Source organism: Lytechinus pictus, chromosome 2 (assembly GCF_037042905.1).
Source record: "Lytechinus pictus isolate F3 Inbred chromosome 2, Lp3.0, whole genome shotgun sequence".
NCBI lineage: Eukaryota > Metazoa > Echinodermata > Echinoidea > Temnopleuroida > Toxopneustidae > Lytechinus > Lytechinus pictus.
In genome coordinates, this window is record NC_087246.1 from 1,705,769 (window position 1) to 1,725,178 (window position 19,410).

The 19,410-nt window shown below is 33.8% G+C and overlaps 1 protein-coding gene across 1 annotated transcript; it reads left to right on the top strand.

Annotated features, from left to right (window-relative positions):
• Positions 1–567: 567 nt before the first annotated feature.
• LOC129253693 (uncharacterized) lies at positions 568–8,179 on the top strand. The gene is made up of 4 exons (XM_054892108.2): positions 568–591; positions 1,160–1,525; positions 7,596–7,677; positions 8,175–8,179. Exons 1-4 carry the CDS (start codon positions 568–570, stop codon positions 8,177–8,179), a joined length of 477 nt encoding a protein of 158 aa, XP_054748083.2.
• The last annotated feature ends 11,231 nt before the right edge of the window (positions 8,180–19,410 follow it).

Genomic DNA, 19,410 nt, shown 5'->3' on the forward strand with positions numbered 1-19,410 from the left:
GGAAAATTCCTAGTGTTATATTAGTATTATTTTATTCATCTATTTAATTATTATTATTATTTTTTTTTTTGGGGGGGTAGATGTAGGGAGTTGAAGTATATATTAATATTTAATGATGAAATATAAAGAAAGAACAGCAGAAAGAAAATGAGAAAAATTAGATTATTATGAGACATCTACTGTAAATAGACAGTCATTTTGTATTGAGATGCTTATTTAGATGTAGAAACAAATGACACAAAAAAGGTCCTGACTCCTGAGGAGATGGTAGGAGAAAGAGGGGGGGGGGGGGCATATCAGATTTCATAGATATTCAGTCATGACTGACAATCTCCTCAATCAAAGCTGACTGCCAACAGGTCTTTCCCAGATGTTTATTGGTTTCTATGGCGATGTTCCAATCCAAATTGTCACAGTATGCAGTGTCCCTGGTGTTCAAATATTAGCCAATTCTTGGCATTATGCACATATGTATCTTCCAGGCTTGATTGTTTATCCTTGTAAATATGTGTGCCCCATCAATTTTCTGTCTTGGTACTCACAGAGAGAGGGGGGGGGGGGTCATTCATGAATGCCCATGAATGCCCTCCAGTAAGGAAAATTAATGTGGGTATCAGACAATGTTCTGTAAAAATGTGCCACTGCATACTAGCAATTAATGATATCCACCGCTGTGGGTCTGTGACCTGTATTAAATATATGTTCTATTGTCCATTGTGCATATTATACAGTTATTATACATACACATGCATGGACTGGTTGAACTGGATCAATATAAAGTAGTCATTGTAGATAGTATATTATTCTTGCCATTTTTTCTAGAAATTAATATAATATCCTACCAATGATAGTTTATCTTCTTGGGTTACAGAAGAAGAACTATCATAGATATGAAATTAAAAAATAATTAAAGATTATTTAGGTGAACTATATCTGATGATGCATGAAGACATAAGAGTACTATAATTTAATTGAAATGTTTTGGTGTAATTTGATTAACAAATGAAATTTATTCATTGTAAAATTCTGCATGATATTCACTGATTATTTTCAGTAAAGTTTAATTGAAATATTCTTATGGAATGTGTCGTTTATAATTTTGGGAGGATTTTTTTAAAGTCCATCTAACTTGATTTCTTTTTTGTTCATTGTTTCACAGCTTGATACAAGTTCAGACATCACAGAACGAAGGAAGATCCGTGCGGCTCTACGTGAGCTTCGAACAAATAATAATAACTCAGTGGTCAATCCTCACATCCGTACTCCTATCTCACCTTCCAAACTCTCACATCATCAATCGTTCAGAACAGAACGTAGGAGACGCCCTGAGATTGATGATGTGACGAAGAAGCAAAGTCAGGATGATGACATCTTGTATCGATCTAGGAGGAGGAGAGAGATGGATGCTGGAAGAGGGCAAGGAGGTGGAGGAGGGGATGAAGGAGATGATGAAAATGAAGTGGTGGTTGATATTGAGATGAAGATAAAGGAAATCGGTAGTGATGAACAAAAATTAACAAAACTGGTGAGGAAATTTATCTTAATAACTATTCATTAATGGGACTCTCTGCCTGTAAACTCTCTCTAATAATCAAGGTTATAATAAAATCATGATATATTTTTTCAATTAATTCTCAAGGTGTATTTATAATGAGTTAGTGACCAAAATGAGGTGCATCGTTTTGCACCTCAAGTTAAAAGGAAAAATTGAATATAAAAATATTTCACATGTCTGTGATGTTCATAAATAACACAGCACCACAAACAATTTCATTTTTGTTCTCTTTCCCTATGTTCAGGACTAGAATGCTGTGTGTCCTTAAAAATCCTAAAAACAACTCTTATGTGTCTCTCTCTTCAACATCCATGCAAGAAATATGAAATATATAGTTCCATATCACTATTTGTATAGAAATATGTTTTGTTGGAGCATGGAGTTGGTAGTTTTTTATCTGCCTTGTTAGACCAGGATACAACGAAGAAGAAGAGTAAAGTAATATTTCTTTTGGATATTCATTGAAGCAGATAGGATTTGATGTAGTCACTTGGGGTCTTCTACACCTAACACCTTGCCTGGTGGGTAATTCCTTGGTGTATACCTCTTACCAACCCCCTTCAGCTTTGATACAAAGACCCTGTTCACATTGACTTACATGGACTGTTCCATTTGGGGACTGGTCTACCATGATTGTGAACGTGATCAATGAAGCAATCTTATTGGAAAACTTCTATTGTGGAAAAAATAAAAATGTTTTCTGAGCAGTCAAGTGCTTGTCATGTTTTGTAGTAAGAATATTATAGTAATATTGTTCAATGCAAATGTGTCTTCTTAGATCCCCTTAAAATTCAAGCTATGATGGAAAAAGATGAAAGTTCCAGCCTAACAGTTTTGTGTAGTCCCATTCTTGCATTGCTGTGTGCAGTGCCTTTGGCTCTAAATCTTTGAACAATTATAATCAAATTTTTCTATCACTCTGTTGCAGTTTCTTCCATATTCTATCTGATGATCAAAACTGAAGTTATTGATTCTCTGAATCACTAAAACCATCCCTTAATGTGATTTTCATCGTTTTGCTTTGTAGACTAGTGTGAACAGAAACTGAGTGTGGACTTGTTCAGTCCCACATAGTTTGGTCTAGGAAATTGATTATGAATGGGGCAGAGAGAAACATGCATTCATTACAACAAATATTTGGTTCACTTCAATTACTATTTCATGCCTTGCACCTTAAAAGATGACTTTATTATTAAGCAGTGTATATAGAGAGAAGTGCCTGGGAATCTAGGTTACTAGGTTGTGATCGCCATGTGGATATAAAGGGAAAGAAAAAGATATATGGTGTTCTCTATAATTATGTATGAAGTGATATTAAAAGGATTGTTGACCGGGATAGGGGATATGATAAAAAAAATCAATTAAATTCCGCTTAGAGTTACTCTTGCCAGAGAAGGTGTTCAGACACACACAAAAAAAAATAGGTCAGTGGTCTGGTGACTTTGTAACCAGGGTTCAATATATCCAAGTTGAGTTGGTCATGAACTTTGGTATTCTTTTAATTAGTCAAACATCCCCCTGAATGTCATTACATTCTTAAGTCTTCAGGGGATGGGGTGAGCTTGGGGTCAACAAAATCTAAAATTAATTTTTAGACTTTATTAGTTTATAACTTCTACCAAAAGAAAAATAGCTATTACAATCTCTTGATTGTTGAAATTTTTTTTCCGTAAATCCTGTAAGACATAATTCACATATGCACCATTTGACATTGCATAAGCTTGTTCAATGGCAGCCAGTTGTAGCGATGTAATACCCAATAACTCTCTCGGAGGAAAAGAAATCTTAATTGATTGGCAAAGGGAGCCCTCAGTAGTCCACTCTATCCATCAATGGATGTACCGAGTGTCTAGGTGCCAATTGAAGATGTAATGAATGGGTTTATGTCTGGTATATGACGTAGAGTATCATTTGTCTCCCTTCGCTGGTGAAGCGACTCATCCGTATTGTCTTGAATCACTTTATTTCCACATTTTGAAGAACTTGAGGAGGGGAATGAAATAGATATTGGAATATCAAATTCCCATTATATTATTATTTATAGTAAGTTTCCCAACTTCTTTGCTCTCTACAAACTTGGTTTCCATGGAATTAAAAGTGACTGGTCTCCCTATGTTCACCAAATGTTTTATGAGAGTGTTCATAATTGATGAAATTTGGACAAAAACTTTCTCTTTGTATAAAGCATTTGATGCAAGTTTATTGGTACTCTAAAATCATGACAGTGGATACTCCCATTATGAGAGTGGGGTTGCCTACATGTAGGTGTCAGATTTGTAAAAGCAAGTTTATAGAGTGGTATGCCTTGATTTTCATAATTAACTTAAATGATAACTTTAAAACATAGAAATACTTGTATGTACAGTGTTTTGACAAAATCATTGCAAGAGTAGACAATTTTCCTTAGGTGCTTTCACATTATACCCAATCAAAAAAATTACAAGTACTTGATTTTTTTTGTATACATTCACACCCACCTAAACCAGATAAATTTCCAGTAGTTATAAGCAAGCAACATGACTTTTAAAGATGAGAATTATTCTTCCCTCACATCAACAGTTCAAGTAATAAAAAGAAATTCTGTGCACAACGGTTCTCACAATTTGGAAAGTATAGGCGAATATTTTATTTCAGGCACATGTATGTACCAGTAGGTCTACTGTGCTCTCGTACTCATGAAATATCTGCAATTTTCTGATGTGGGCAGATTTCCTGATTGTTCCGGAATGTACACACGTAATAATGCTCCATTGCGAGGATCAGTCCTGCTTGGTCATGGTGGGGGGGGGGGGTTATGTTGGGTCTCATGTTTAGAAACTCATTCAATTCAACGCTATGATAGCCAGCATGAATGGAATGATATTTTTCAATGTCCAGTAATGAAAAAACATGTCACACTGAGCTGTTTAATCCATGGAGGATAAGCAATTTCCTCCGTTGGCTTTCCGAGTCAAGGTGTGAAAACACTTCATCATCCTTTTAGAGGAAATAAAAGAAATACCTTACCACCTAGACAACAAACAGAGACATGGACAGCAATCTTTATGGTTGATTGAGACAGACCTAGCTCAATATCATTAAACTAATTACCTAATAGAAGATAGGATTGTACTAATTGCCCAATTTGACGCATTTTAAGACTTGGTTATGGGTCTCTCAAGGGATTTTATTTAATGAGTATTGATGGGGTCGACCACTTTAAGTGTAGACATGTTTTTATAGAAAGCGAATTAGCTTTGTCATCAGTTGACACTTTGGAAGTAGAGGACATGCCCACCTTTCTCTTTTTTGGCTTAGACCAGGAAAAAGGTGTTTAAAGTTTTAAGAATAATTCCATAAAGGACTCTTCTCATTATTCCCTCAATATTCATTCAACAATACCATTGAATGAAAGAAGAAGAAGATACAATATCGTGTTTACTTAAGCTAATTAGGTGTTGGCCTCTTACAATTTCTTGGACATATTTCTCACCATATGTTCCTAATCAGACACAGACAGGAAATGCTTCATCCATTGGTTTTAATGAGTGATGTGATTTTAGAACATGAATCGTCCTTCTGACTAAAAGTGAACCACTTTGACATGCTTTCTCAGCTTTCCTGTCTGCCTGGGTCTGTCAACTCTGAGGGAGTCGTCTTTTTAAAAATTTGATATCAAAGTTATTTGGAAGATCGCATAACTGAGCCCACGTAATACTGTCAGGGTACGGACACGCAGGAGTAATTAGCCAGGGTTTCATGAATCATTAGTCAGTGAGATTAAGTGAATCAAGAAATGCTAAGACCTGACCAGCCCCCAGATCTCAAGGAGCCTATCAAAATACTTGGTGGAAAAAAACATGATTAGAAGGATCCATGATATTCTAACTCCAGATAATATTCTTGTGGCCATTTGCTTCAACTTGATACTTTCTGTCAACAGAATGTCTCTGTTGGATATAATCAAACATTCTCCTTTTACAGAGGTTTGACCTTAAACATGTAGCCCTGTAAGTCATATGGCCTCTCCCACACCTCTTTAAATTGCTTCACATTGATCAGACTTGAGCCAATGATTTGAACTTGCTCGAATTTCAGCTTGCTGGGAGCCTTCAAGGATAGCTGTGATACTTCTTAGACCAGAAAGTCCTCATGGAATTTAACTATCTATATCTTTGGTCTTTACTTCAGAGCCTTGAGATGACCATGGACTGTTGCTATTTCCTGCATCATAAGATTAATGCAGGCCAAATAGGGAATGTGATGTTTTCCAAAAGTTTTGGAAGGATCATAAGTCATGGGAAAGACTCTATGTCATGGGAGACTTGATAAATGGTCTCTTTTTAGCTCAGTAAGATTTGTCACAGCCGGAACCAAGAAATGTTCCCATTTTGTTATATAGGAGTTGACCAGTCCAGGTCAATTGATCGTCATGTTATTCATGTTTCTGAGTGTATCTGATCTCTCTACCATTCTCCATCAGTCCTTGGTCATGTGATCTATACCCCCAGTGATGTCAAGATCTTTCTGACTCCCAGCTACCATTACCTTCTGAACTTGACAGAATTGCCACTCTTACCAGCAGTGGATGATCTATCAGTCTACTGTAAGAGTGTTGTGTGACAGTGTTAGTATTCAACTATTCAACCATATCTGTTCTGATGTACTTCAGCAAAGAAAGTTTTGTTATACTGGATATGATATTGATGACGAATCTGATGTCCAATGTCCTGGAACAACCACCCCTGATGCTGATTACAATACCAGGATTTCATTGTAGGATCCCCTGCTCCTGCTTTGTTGGAAACATCTCTTGCACTGTAAACAATTCCTTCCCACAAATTTCCTGGCCAATTATCGCTCCTGGAATCACTGTATTGGCCTATCTGATAGACAACAAGACAGGTGTTACATGGACTTAACAGCGGAATCGTTTATCATTGTCTTAATCTTGACATGTTAATAGACAAAGTTGTCATCATTTGTCATCCTTCCCTGCAACGTTAATCTGTTCTCTGATTGTTTCATAATCCCAGTCTCCTAACTTAGCTACTGTGAGGGGTGTTACAGCTCATTAGAGATTGTTTAGTGATGATTGAAATTCTCCAACATTATCATTGTCATCTGTATTAATACATGTAATTGTTAATTGTCAAAGCCATTGTGAGAAGAAAAGGTAATCTCCCAGGGGAAGTTCTTTGATCATCTCGTCGAGACAGACCTCAAGATGTGCCTCTTGAATTTAAACCTGGATTTAAAGCAAAGAATGTGAGACGTACAATCAACTATATCAAGATTTCGTATCGAATTTGGTGAAATCTAGGATTATAAAGCTCAATCTGTGGAATTTGAAGAATCAAATCTTATTTACACCAAAACAATCTTCTTCCAGACATATGAGTACAGGGATTGATTTACCAATACAGGAATAACTTTATCTTGCAGTTTCAACAGTGATGATTATATTTAGTTCTTCACAAATGTTCTACTTTTGACAAAACTTGATATCTTTGTCTCAGAAATACTTAAATCTCTTTTTAGAAGGATATAAAAAGCAATCTACAATTTTTGGGAATGTGAATTTGAGAAGTGGATTCAGATCATTTCACCGACCTTTATGTTAGAATCATTTTTTAGGCATTGACTTGTTGAATTATAAAACTATGATTGTCATTCCCAGAGAATTTGCATCAGTCTTTTTATCTATAAGAGGAATATCTAACAACCGTCTGACTGCAGAAGTTTAATATTTTTTGTGAAAGACTTACACCAGGGGCTTCTTAGAAAGGAGCATTTGTAGTTTGTGGAAGTGTGATTCAGAAATCTTTTCCAAGCGAGAAATTTAATTCTAATTTTTTGACGCAAATTACCTAAAGAATCACTTCAGCAATTGCTTTAAAACAGAACCTGCAATTCCAGTTTCTTGGAAGTTTTATTCAGTGGAGCAGAGTTTTGATTTTGTATTGTTTTGCTGAATACTAAAAAGATAGTCAAGATGAAGATGGAATCTCAACTTTCTGATAAACAATTCAACTTTAAATCCCTCTTGAATCATTGGCAGCTCTCGGAGACGAGGGACTTCAATGATCGCAGAAAAGTGAGGTCGGCGATCAGGGAGGTCAAAAGGAAGACAAGACAGCAAGGTGAGTAATCATCATTTATTTAATATCAACTTCAACTAATTAATCTCGGTCAAATTGAACAGTATATTTTGTGCAGTAAGCATGCCAATATAGATTTCAAACACCAGGTCAGATTAATCATATGTTCCAAAAAGCAGTAGAAAGATATCTGATTGCATTTTGTGGAACAACGTTTGTCTGATTACAGGTGATTATAAGTTCAATAATACACATGTTAGTTATTATTTACACTGTATGATATATCACTAATATGGCTTCAAACAGATGATTGGTTAGTATTATAAAGGAAGCAATTGATTTTAGTAACCAAAAAGACGACATAATGGGGGGATAAGAAACTGAACATTTATTTCACTTGATGAGAATTGTCATTAATTAATCATCATAGAATTGGAGTGTTGACTCAAATATTAACAAAAATCAACTGTTTAAAAATGTTAAAAATTACTACTAAAAATGTTATAGTAAAACTTGATTGCATTATATTCCTTTTAAAGGCTGAAAATCAGTGATCGAAATTTACTTTCTTTTTATGAATGTCAATGTAACAATCAAATCAATTAAGATTTTGTAAAGTTTTTTTTTATTATTTTCTTTTTACGTAACTTCCAAATAGCTTTTGATGCTTTCCCGGAAATCATTCTTTTAAAATTACTCAAAAATTTGATTGTTATGAATTGATATAATAGAGAAGAAACTGTTTTAAAAAATTTGAAATTTCACATTTGCAATTTTTTATATGCTGCAAACTCTGCAAGATTGATTCAAGAGCTTCAGCAGGGTTTGAAAATCAAGTTATTTTTTAGTTTCCCAAATGCTAATTTGAGTAATTTAACTCAGTTTTAAGGTGTACAGGTAGAATAAACAGGAGCAAATTATGATATCATACAGAAGATATTCACATGGATGCTCCTTCCAAATTATTTTTCTTTGTTTTAAATTAATGGTGACATGTTTACACTAAAACGTAAAAGGAGATATGATTGCACCCTGCTGCTAGAGCACATTTTGGTTAAACCTTAGGAAAGAGCATTCTTTTTTTTCTAACCAATCACCTGAGTTATGTGAAACCATTATGTTAGGACTTTTTTTTAAATCCCACAGACTTGAACTCATATTTTCTTGGGACTGCTGTATGTCCATTGCATTACAGTACATAGACATTTTCTTGATAATGCAATCCACCTCTACCTGAATGAATATAAATTGAAGTCATTGGTTGGTTATTAGAAGAAGAGATTGGTAAAGGGCATGACACCTAGTCCTAGATTATTGACAGGTGAGAGAGGAGTGAGAGAAAGATGAAAGTAAGAGAGAGAGAGAGAGGAGATTAAGAAGAGTGAGGAAGGGAGGAGGAAAAGAGGGAGTGGGAGGGTTAACCCTATATAGCTCCTGCTATTTTGTAATTACATACCGGGGGGGGGGGGGGGGGGGGGGGGGCTTTTTTAGCCCCCCTTCAGATTTCAGTCGTGGAAAATTGGCACACACATTTTTTTTTTCAAATTGATTGATTAAGCTAATTAATGTGTAAAATCATAGTTTGGCTGTAAATCCTTATTTATTGCTCCAAAATTGTTAAATTTTGGTCTGGATACTCTTTTTTTAGGATTTGTATCAAATTTATATTGAAAATAGCATTATCACTATTTCTTATTTTTTTAAATTTCTAATGTATATCTTTGTTTTTCAAACTCTATGAGGAGGGTTGGATGGGGAAACACAAAGTGGGGATTGGAGACTTCAAGTTACACTATCTACATGTAGGTGGCTATGTAAAAGTGATCACAGTTGTGAAGATAATATTTAAGCAGGCTTATTTCTTTTTAGAAAAAATAGAGGGTGAATAAAGAAAAACCCAAACAAACAACAAAATATGGTCATAAGACCTAGTTCAATGTCTGCAATAATTCTCAGCTATAATTCTACTAATGTATTTGAATTTGGGTCTGTAGTTCAATGAAGGTATATAAATTCTTAATTATATCCTGTATTTTTATGACATGCTGGCTGTGAAATATATGGTTTTTCCGTAGTTTAATGGGATTAATTATTAAAAAGTGAGTCATTTTGTAGATATGTTTCCTGCTGTAAGGAGCGTAGACTTCGGGGCCCCATTTCTCTAAACTGGTCATAACTAAAACTGCTTGGACAACTCTTAGGAACGCATGCTATGAATAATATGCAAAATAAGATTTCTGTGAGCTTAGATTTATTTCAGGGTTTGTGAAATTGGCTACTTGTGTCCTTTTTTTTACTCAGAGAAATATAATATTCTTAGGGTTAAACAGACTAACTTTAATACCTGTAATTAGCAATGGGAACTACATGTAGTAGATCAGAGCCCACATAAATGTTCAGTTGCTAGCACAACATTATCTAATTAACTATTATCGTGTACGAATAATTACACACATCCATTAAAATCATCTTATTATTTAGAATTCAAATTGCATACTGTATGTGTTATTTTTTTCAGATTTTTTGTTACAGGTGTGTACAAAATTAGATCGGTGTGGCATACATGTACTTGATATAAGGTATAGCCTGACATATCAAATAACATCAGCTGAATCAGTGAAAACTTATCTGAGTTGGGAGTCTTTGCAATAATTGTTTAAGTATTTTTGTGAATATACCAATAACAGACATGCTCTTCATGCACAGAGGGTACAAAAAAAAGTGAACAAAAAAAATTATTTAGGTAAATTTCTAGGAGATTTTATAAAAACTTTAGACTTTTTAGGAAGAATTAGTTATGAGACTGAGGAGAGAGAATGAGAGCCTTTCAAGTACATATACATGTCAGCCTTTTTTTAAAGGGTTAGATTTATTAAAAGCAACATAATACATGTATGCCTTAGATTAAAGCTAAATGACAGTAGTTGCAGTAAAATACTGATTTCGTGAGACAGTCTGTAAAACCAAGGTTAAGTATTACTATATCATCGTGGATCTAGATCTGGTACAGTTACATAAACTGAACTTTGTGAAATCATAATATCTAAGCTAAAAAACGATCACACTGAAGATCGCCAACACAGATAGGCACACCTGGGACAGTGTATTATTATTGCTGGAATAAAGACGGAAGTGACAGAATCAGCCCTTATTTTGCTTATTTCTCAGCAATTACACAATTTCTTCCAGAATCCTTTGGCACATATTTTTTATTCATACAAACAGACACTTTGGTGATCATTGTATTAAATTCTGTAAAAAGTCATTTTGAGATTGTCCCCACAACTGGAATTTATCTTTAACTACAAAACCACAAAGACATGTATCTTGGCCTCCTACACGTACATCTGAGGTTTATTACTACTTTATCAATGACTGAATTATGAATTTAATGGGTTGCCATAATCAACTTGAACATGCAAGATATTGAAGACACGTGTGGATGGAATAGTCATAGTGAATGAAGTACTCTGGGGTAAAATGTTTATGACTTTCAAGTTATGCTCAGCTGTACATCTGCATGGTTCATTGTATATTTTGTTTTTACTTGAGTTGTAAATGTGTGTGGTAAAAATGTAATTAGGGAACAAAAGATGAAATATTGGAGAAAAGATCATAAATGACCAAATGGTCTTTAAACTTAAAAGAATGTAGTCAGTGTGAAGAACAATGATTGGATGTTATCCGTTGTTATCAAAGTCCGCTTACAATCATGATTTAATTCAATTTATGGATTTTGTAACAAAACTGTCAATTATTGTGAACCAAAGTCCAAAAGAATAAAAAAAGTAGAAATGGAAAGATTGATCGATGAATGCTTCTAACAATTTCAAGTGAATAAAAGAGAACTTTTCAAACCCTTATAATGATGATGATTTTTCAATTTTCATTTTGTGTTTATTGTGTTTATTACCATAGAATTCAACTTGTGCATTTATTGCAATACCTTTATTTTCCAAATCAACACTTTTCACACTATCTTTGAATCATGTTAATTTTCATGATATTAAATTTCCTCATTTTATTACTGCCAGTTGATATAAATCTCCAATTTGTTAATCTGGAGATTCTCAAACTGTCAATTCAATCCCATTATTATACTATTTTCATTGCTCCCTGATTGATTGATGTATTTTTCATTATTCCAACTACTCTTTTGAATTAGAATTTTCATTGTTGGTTATTTGGAAATATTATTCTATTGTGGTATTATTGATTTTTATATTTTCTAACATTATAACCATTTCAACTCAGAGCTGGATTGTGAGAATATATTTCAATCAAATGACCTATTCATAGATTCCTGGATAAATAAAATAGTAACATAAAATTTGTAAAATATTGATAATGATGATATGCACTTCTTGTATAGCTCATATTAGGAGTATTCAAATTGACTTGATCACCAGAATACCTGTTAATTTACCAAAAAAACTTCTACAGTCCTAAAAATACCCAATCATTTTCTGCATTCATACTATAGTTTTTCATACCAACCCCATTTATTTCATGGAAGCACTAAATTCAGTATGGTTATATCTTGCTCAATGACCTTGGATATCAGAAAGGAGGGAGCACAGATAGTGAGTTAATTTCTTGAGAATTTTAAAAGGAAAAAAAGATAAGAAAAGAAGAGCAATCACTAAACACATTTCTTATGGAGGAGGAGCCACGCCCCACCCCCCCCCCCGGGGGGGGGGGGGGGGGGGGCACTAACATTGACGAGTGGATACCATGCGCGGCCCAAAAACATGTAAAAAGGATGTCTTTTTCAAAATAGGGCAAATTACGTATGTAGCTTAATAAGGGTGTCGAAAACACTAAAATAATGAAAAAAGGGTATCTATTTTCGCTACGAAAGCTACGTGTTTAGGGTCAAATTTGCGACGGTATAAAAAATTAAGACTAAAATGTTTTATAAAGGATGTACTTTTTGCCCCAAGCGTCAACACTACGTATTTAGAGTACGATTTACGTGAGGTGTGTGAGGTGGGGCTGTACTACATGTACTAAACCCAATGAATGTAGGTAAAGGCCCGGGTAAAGGTTAATCCGACGACCAACATCCATGACATAACAATTGAAATATCGCTGTAGGCCTACTTGTTTAGGGGTTCAGTTGAGGGAATACTTACCAATAATATCGTTTTGTTTCAAATACAAGGGTAGGGTTTCACATGCCGATAATTGTTAAGGGGTGCATTTTCAGAATATGGAAAATACGTGTTTAGGGTGCTTTTCGAGACCCCATGGTCGCGCATGGTATCCACTCGTCAATGGAAGTGGCCCCCCCCCCCCCCCCCCCGGGCGCCAACCCCAAATCTGTCCAAGCCTATACAGTATAGGCCGCTAAGTTTTCTCCAGTCCTTTTAACAAATCCTGAAGACTACATTATTTTCACCCAAAGTGAGATTTCTTCCATAATTCCAATTTAAAGTTTTAAAACTTGTACTTTGTGTGAACTCTCTGAATATTGTAAGCACAATATATTCCAATCCATCTCTCTCTCTATTGCTGTGTACTTAGTTCAGGCTACTTAAGTGCAGGAATGACGTCAAATGGAGATCAAAATAAGTAGTAGTCCAAATCTTGGGAATCGGGGTTTACAAAACTAAATTTTTTTATAAAAAAGCTTCTTGAGGAGGTCAATATTTGTGCTGTTCAACAAGTGATGTTGAAACATCTGGCTTCTCTTTTGATGTACTTTAAAATCTAAGTGGAATTAAAGAAGAAATGACGCTTTGTAGCTTGAATATAAACAGATATGTCTGAAAGTAGAGAAAGAGTCTATAATGTTAAACTAATTGTATACTGATCACGCTGATAGTCAATTAATGTTGGTATGTTTGACAGTCCAATCTTATTTTCTTAAAAGATTTTGATGCATTTCATAAGTTGTTTTCACCTAGAGGGGTCCTTAGGATTTGAGAAAATACATTAAAAGAATTGAAAAAGAAAATTGAAGATATTGAAGAGAAGTATAAAGAAGGCTGTAGAGGAATTGCAATTGGTATGAAAAAAACATATATTTCATTTTCTATTTTTTATAGAGGCCAATTGTTATTTTCCCTAACCTTTCTCCTGTCAACAATTCCTAGAAAATAGCTTTGTGGTCTTCACCCCTTTACCCCACACAAACTACAGAAATTTAGAATATATATTTTCTCACAAGTTTAGTGTATCTTTCCTGAGGCAGTACATTGTAATTGAGAGTGAAATCAATCGCCCCTTTCATTAACCTTTTTTAAGTTGGAGAATTACAAGCAAAATATGCCTGTTTTCTGGCCAGGTCATAGAGAGTTCATTATGAAAGATCTAAGTTCAAAGAATTTAAGCCATAATCCATCAAATTAGGAATATCAAGGGGTTTTTCCATAGATTTATAAAGAACCTTTTTATGCTCATAAACTATTGGCTTGAACCTGTGGGAATGTGATGGTTCTTATAATTTATTAGCTACCTGTTTACATAGTTAAAGGCCAAGTCCACCCCAGAATTTTTTTTATTTGAATCGATAAAGAAAAATAAAACAAACATAATGCTGGAATTTTCATCAAAATCGGATGTAAAATAAGAAAGTTATGATGTTTTTACTGTTCGCTTATTTTTCACAAAACAGTTAAACGCACAACTCGGCGATATGCAAATGAGAGTCGATGATGTCCATCACTCTCTATTTCTTTTGTTTTTTATTGTTTGAATTATACAATATTTCAATTTTTACAGATTTGACAATAAGGACCAACTTGACTCAACCATAAACTGTTAAAATAATGGTAATTCCACATGTCCAGGGATTAATAAAATTTTGTTTCACAAGACAATAGGGAGAAAATTAGAATTTTTCATATTTCATATATAATAAAATACAAAAGTAATAGTGTATGGGTGACGTCATCAATCTGCCAATTTGCATACCGTCCAGGATGTGTATATAACTGATTTTGTGAAATTAAGCAAAACTTTAAAATGTCATAACTTTCTTATTTTACATCCGATTTTGATGAAATTTTCAGTGTTGTGCTTGTTGGATTTTTCTCCTTTTATTAAAATTAACTTTTTGGTGAGGTGGACTTGTCCTTTAAGTGGTTTTAGTTGAAGTCTTTTGACTTTTGATCTGCACTATCTATTTGCTATATATTTCGTTTCTTTTAAAGGCGGGGAGGGGGGAGGTGAGTATTTTCGAACCATGCTGGCTCAATCTAAGCCATCACAAAAATAATTGGTAAAATATTTTAGAGTTAGGCCTATTTAAAAGAAAATACTTTGAATAAAATGGATCTGGTACTCTGGTTAAATTTTGATATTGCTTGATGTTTATTAAAATCACACGCTGAGCAAATAGAGCCATCTGTTAGCAATGCTTGAGTCACATGGAATTTCATCTAAATCATCTCTATTCCGGTTAAAATGATCGCGATGTCCTGAGTAATTATCTTGGTAATTGAATCACAGTTGCAAAATTATTAGGAATTAATCCATTCGATTTAAGAGTTGAACCTCTGCCAGAAACAAAATTCCTTCTCCTTTTCCCAATTTGTACGTATGTTCAATGCTTGAAGGCTGTTGCGTATTTTACTCTTGCAAAGGGTTGATATATATATATATGTTTTAGGTTCTGAAATGTAAAACTATATGTAGTAATTATGTTCTTATTAAATATATAGGAAAAATATAGCTTAAAAAATTTATCTTCTACTTCTTTCTTCAGGAAAGCGCAGCAACATCAGTGAACCATGGTAGTCTTAAGACTTGAATGCACTTTTTGCATCTGTCACATCTGTGTTGTTTTTACGAAAGAACATATTAATTAAAGATTGTTAGGTTGGATTCTGAAGATTATCCTTATGAATCACTGTCTTTCAAGATTTAAGAACTTTTATTTTTGATATTTTCATGAAAGTTCATTGAAATACATGTACTTGAAATGAAATTAATTGTACAATGTAGTTTTATTTGCAAACATATGTACTGGTTTGCTTGAAATGCACAGGTGATAAAGATGTGTTAAAAATGAGCTGTACATGCAAAAAGGAATTTTCATTATATTTAGACAGATTTTCTTTGAAAGAAACTCAGAAATGTGGCATTTACTATTCAAAGAATAAGGAAGTCATCAATGTATGGAATTTTGTGAAAATCCAATGAGTAACCACCAAACAGGCCGATTCAAAATGAATAACTTTGAGAGAAATTCTATGATTGGACTTAAAAAATATTATTATAAGTGTCATAAAATGAATATTTATCAGGTGTTGAAAGTATTTTACTGTGCAAGTAAATGTTTGCCAAATTTATGTTTTTAATAGAATGCAAGAATTCAAGATAGGGAAATTGTAGTTGGCAAGTAGCCATGGTAGAAGCAAATTTAGAAACTTGGAAAATATTAGTCAAATTACTTTAAACATGTGAAACTAATAAACCGTGCTTTTTACATTTTTGATCGCAGTGTGAAATAAATTTGATTAATAAACTCAACAAAATATTTGTTGAAAGTATTGAATTTGAAAATGCAAAAAAGGTTTGGCAAATGTAAGTGGTTTTATGAATCCGGTTGTAATTTTTTAATTCTGTTTTCTCAGATCATGTTTGTGCTCATAACCTCTGAGATTTATTTTCTTAATCAGTCAGTGGGCTTTTATAATGCGTGGGTATGAAGTAATTGAACTTTTCATCATATTCATCCTCCCTACAACGCTTAGGAAACATTTTATGTTTGCATAGGACCTGGTGGGGCTAGAGGGTAGGTAGTTTTATATGATTTTGTTTGTTTTCTCTGCTGTATTTTATGCTGTACTGTGTCTGAAGGTACACCATTTTTTGAAGAATAAAGTACATTGGCAGGTCATTTCTCTGCCCTCGTTTGTATTGTTTCTTCCAAAATTAGAGAAAGAAAGAAAGAAGGGCGGGTGAGGCAAGCTAGAGAGGAGGAGCGCAATAGAGAAAGGGGTGCAATACATTTAGATATATTTTTTGTTTAAAAAGAAAGTTACCATGTTTGACTTGAAAAAAAGATAAATTTAGTAAAGGATATATCTAAAAATTTTCACTATGTGAAGTTATGAACTTTTGAATGTTGTAAAAGGGATCTACAATCTAAAAGGGCTCAGCTACGGCCGGGGTATTAATATACCACGTATCAACGTATCACATAGTAACTGCGCTATATAAATGGACATATTATTATTATTATTATAAAATTGCTCCTTTTTTTTATTTTTCTATCTCATCATAAAAAAATAACAGCCACAAACTTTCCTTCCTCTTATTAAGTTTACAACACACACACACATGCACATACAAATAGATCATAATAGTGGTACACAAATTGTTTTGTGTGAAAGTGAATTTAATTATAATGCCATTATATATTTATTTTTGCACATGAATTCTTTATATTTGAACTAACATATCACTCTGAGCTTGTATGGACTCCTGACATAAGATTAGAAAAATCATTTCCTTTTGAGTCTTTTCCAGAGAAAATTTTTGATCAGATTAAAGGTCTCAAAAACATTTAGCTTATCTACTCTTGTTTCAAGAAAGGGTGAGGTGAACAAAATGTTGCTAAATTTTGCCACACGTCTGTCAAAAATGTCAGATTACTGTTTGAAATATAAAATAGGCCATATTCAAATACTATATTTAATCCATTTTATAAGAAATCAGTGAAATATCTTACCTTGAATCAAGCCAAGTTACTAGTAAACATCTAGGCCTTCATACAGTCAATGGTTCCTCCAATTTAATTAATAAGTATTAAATATGAAATACATTAGAAGAGAAGGCAACCTCCTCTAGACATGTATAAGGCAGTTTCTATGACAGTCATTCATTACAATGTATTTAGATTAGTACAAGGTTATCATGCACTCTGACTTTGTATAAAATGAGAGTAAATATATTAGAGAACTTTGTTTGTCTGCTCTTTTGGAAGGTAACACCACCTTAATTGTTTCATCAGAAAGCATCGCAATAATGTAAATATAAGTTTACATTTAAGAAAGGAAATTAAATGACTAGATACAGAAATGATTATTCTCATTCAAAATGTGTCTTATCAAATCAAATTAAAAATTTATGATTACAAAGTGATGATGGATAACAAATAAAGTTGTTGTGAGCTAGCTTTCCATGTTTTCAAAGCTTCTTACTAGCAGAGTGAAATCAGTCAAATATGTTTCCATCAACCAACAAAATCAAGAGCAATTAGCAAAGAAGGCAACGTGGAGGAGGGGGAGGTTGGGATGGGGGTAAGGGGATGAACAGGATTTTCTGCTTGGCTAAGACCCAGGTTGCATAAACCAAGCGATTCATATCCAATTATATTAATTACAATATTTAGAGGTTTAAATCTCTGTCTTAATTGTAGTATGATTCATTAAGTAGGAAGTGTAAAGGGAAGTCGCCAAACGAGAGAGGGCAGTCGTTTATCGCTCATGAGAAACAAAATGGACTTCCTTTTACAAGATGAATCAGGAGAATGTCTTAAGACTTTGACTCACTCAACATTTCCCTGGTATTAATTGTACAAATATTGATGATTAGATATTTTATTAATATCTCTCATTTTTAGGAACTTAAAGAGATTGTAATGTAATCTTATGTGACATACTGTATATTTGACATTGCATTTATTATGATGTTTTATTTGATAGTTCATTAATATTTATGTGATGATGGGATTCTTATAGATCATTGAAAAAGAATAAAATCATGTACACTATAGTTAAATATTATTTGTATTCCTTAGGGAAAACCTCTCAATTGTTTTAAGTTTGAAATTCTTTTGAAGAAGTATGTTTGATCTAATAACGTATTTTTCTGAAAGCTTTTGTGTTTCTCGATATGCCAATATGCAAAAATTTTGATATACCACCAAGCAAACCAACTTTCAATAAAATCTAGATCAGTCTGCAGTTGATCCATTCTTCAACCTGAAAGTGTCCAAACGTTAATAATCCATATCCCTCTTCCTTCTCATGACAGATGACTGTGACGCTACAACCAAACCAACCAATCAGAGCCAAGCTCAACCCCCAGCAGAGACAGCTGTCACTGTCTTACAGGAAAACCAAACCAACCTGGCCTTATCAAGGTCAACTGAAGGTCAGAGGTCAAGTTCAGAAGGTCAAGATCTCACCCAGGAGACCAGTAGGAGGGATATAGATCAGGAGATTGAGGCCTTACAGAAGCAGGTCAGGGATGACAATTAATATTTTCCTCTTCTGGTTCTGAATTTAACCATGCAGGTGGCAAAGAAACCAGGAATACCTTGAGATTTGATGCTTAAAATATTTTTTGTTGGGAGGTCAGGAGGGGGGGGGGGGGACATGGATTCGATTTCTTAACTTGAAATTTCATGGGCTGAATTAAATGTATGTTACCCTGATAATTTTGTTTGAATAGCATAATGTATAAAAGGGGAGGAATAGGGGGTTTGGAGGAATGATAATATACCATTATAAGCAGTATATTCTCAATGATATAAAATCATGTTTTCATAGGATTTAAGATAAATTCCAATATATATCAAAGTAGGCCCAATCCATTCTTTATTTTCTTAATATAAAATCTATCATCCTATGAAAAGAATCAAACCTAATAGATATGACAGTTTGATGAATATCGTGGTTATTTAGTTAGGAAGCTAACACTGTGACCAAGGAAATGGATGAAATTGACTTTCATTAAGCTCAAACGCTCCATTACGAGTCAAGTGCCCTGACACAACTACCCCTCTTTAAATTCACTCCTCTTACATATTGTAATGTA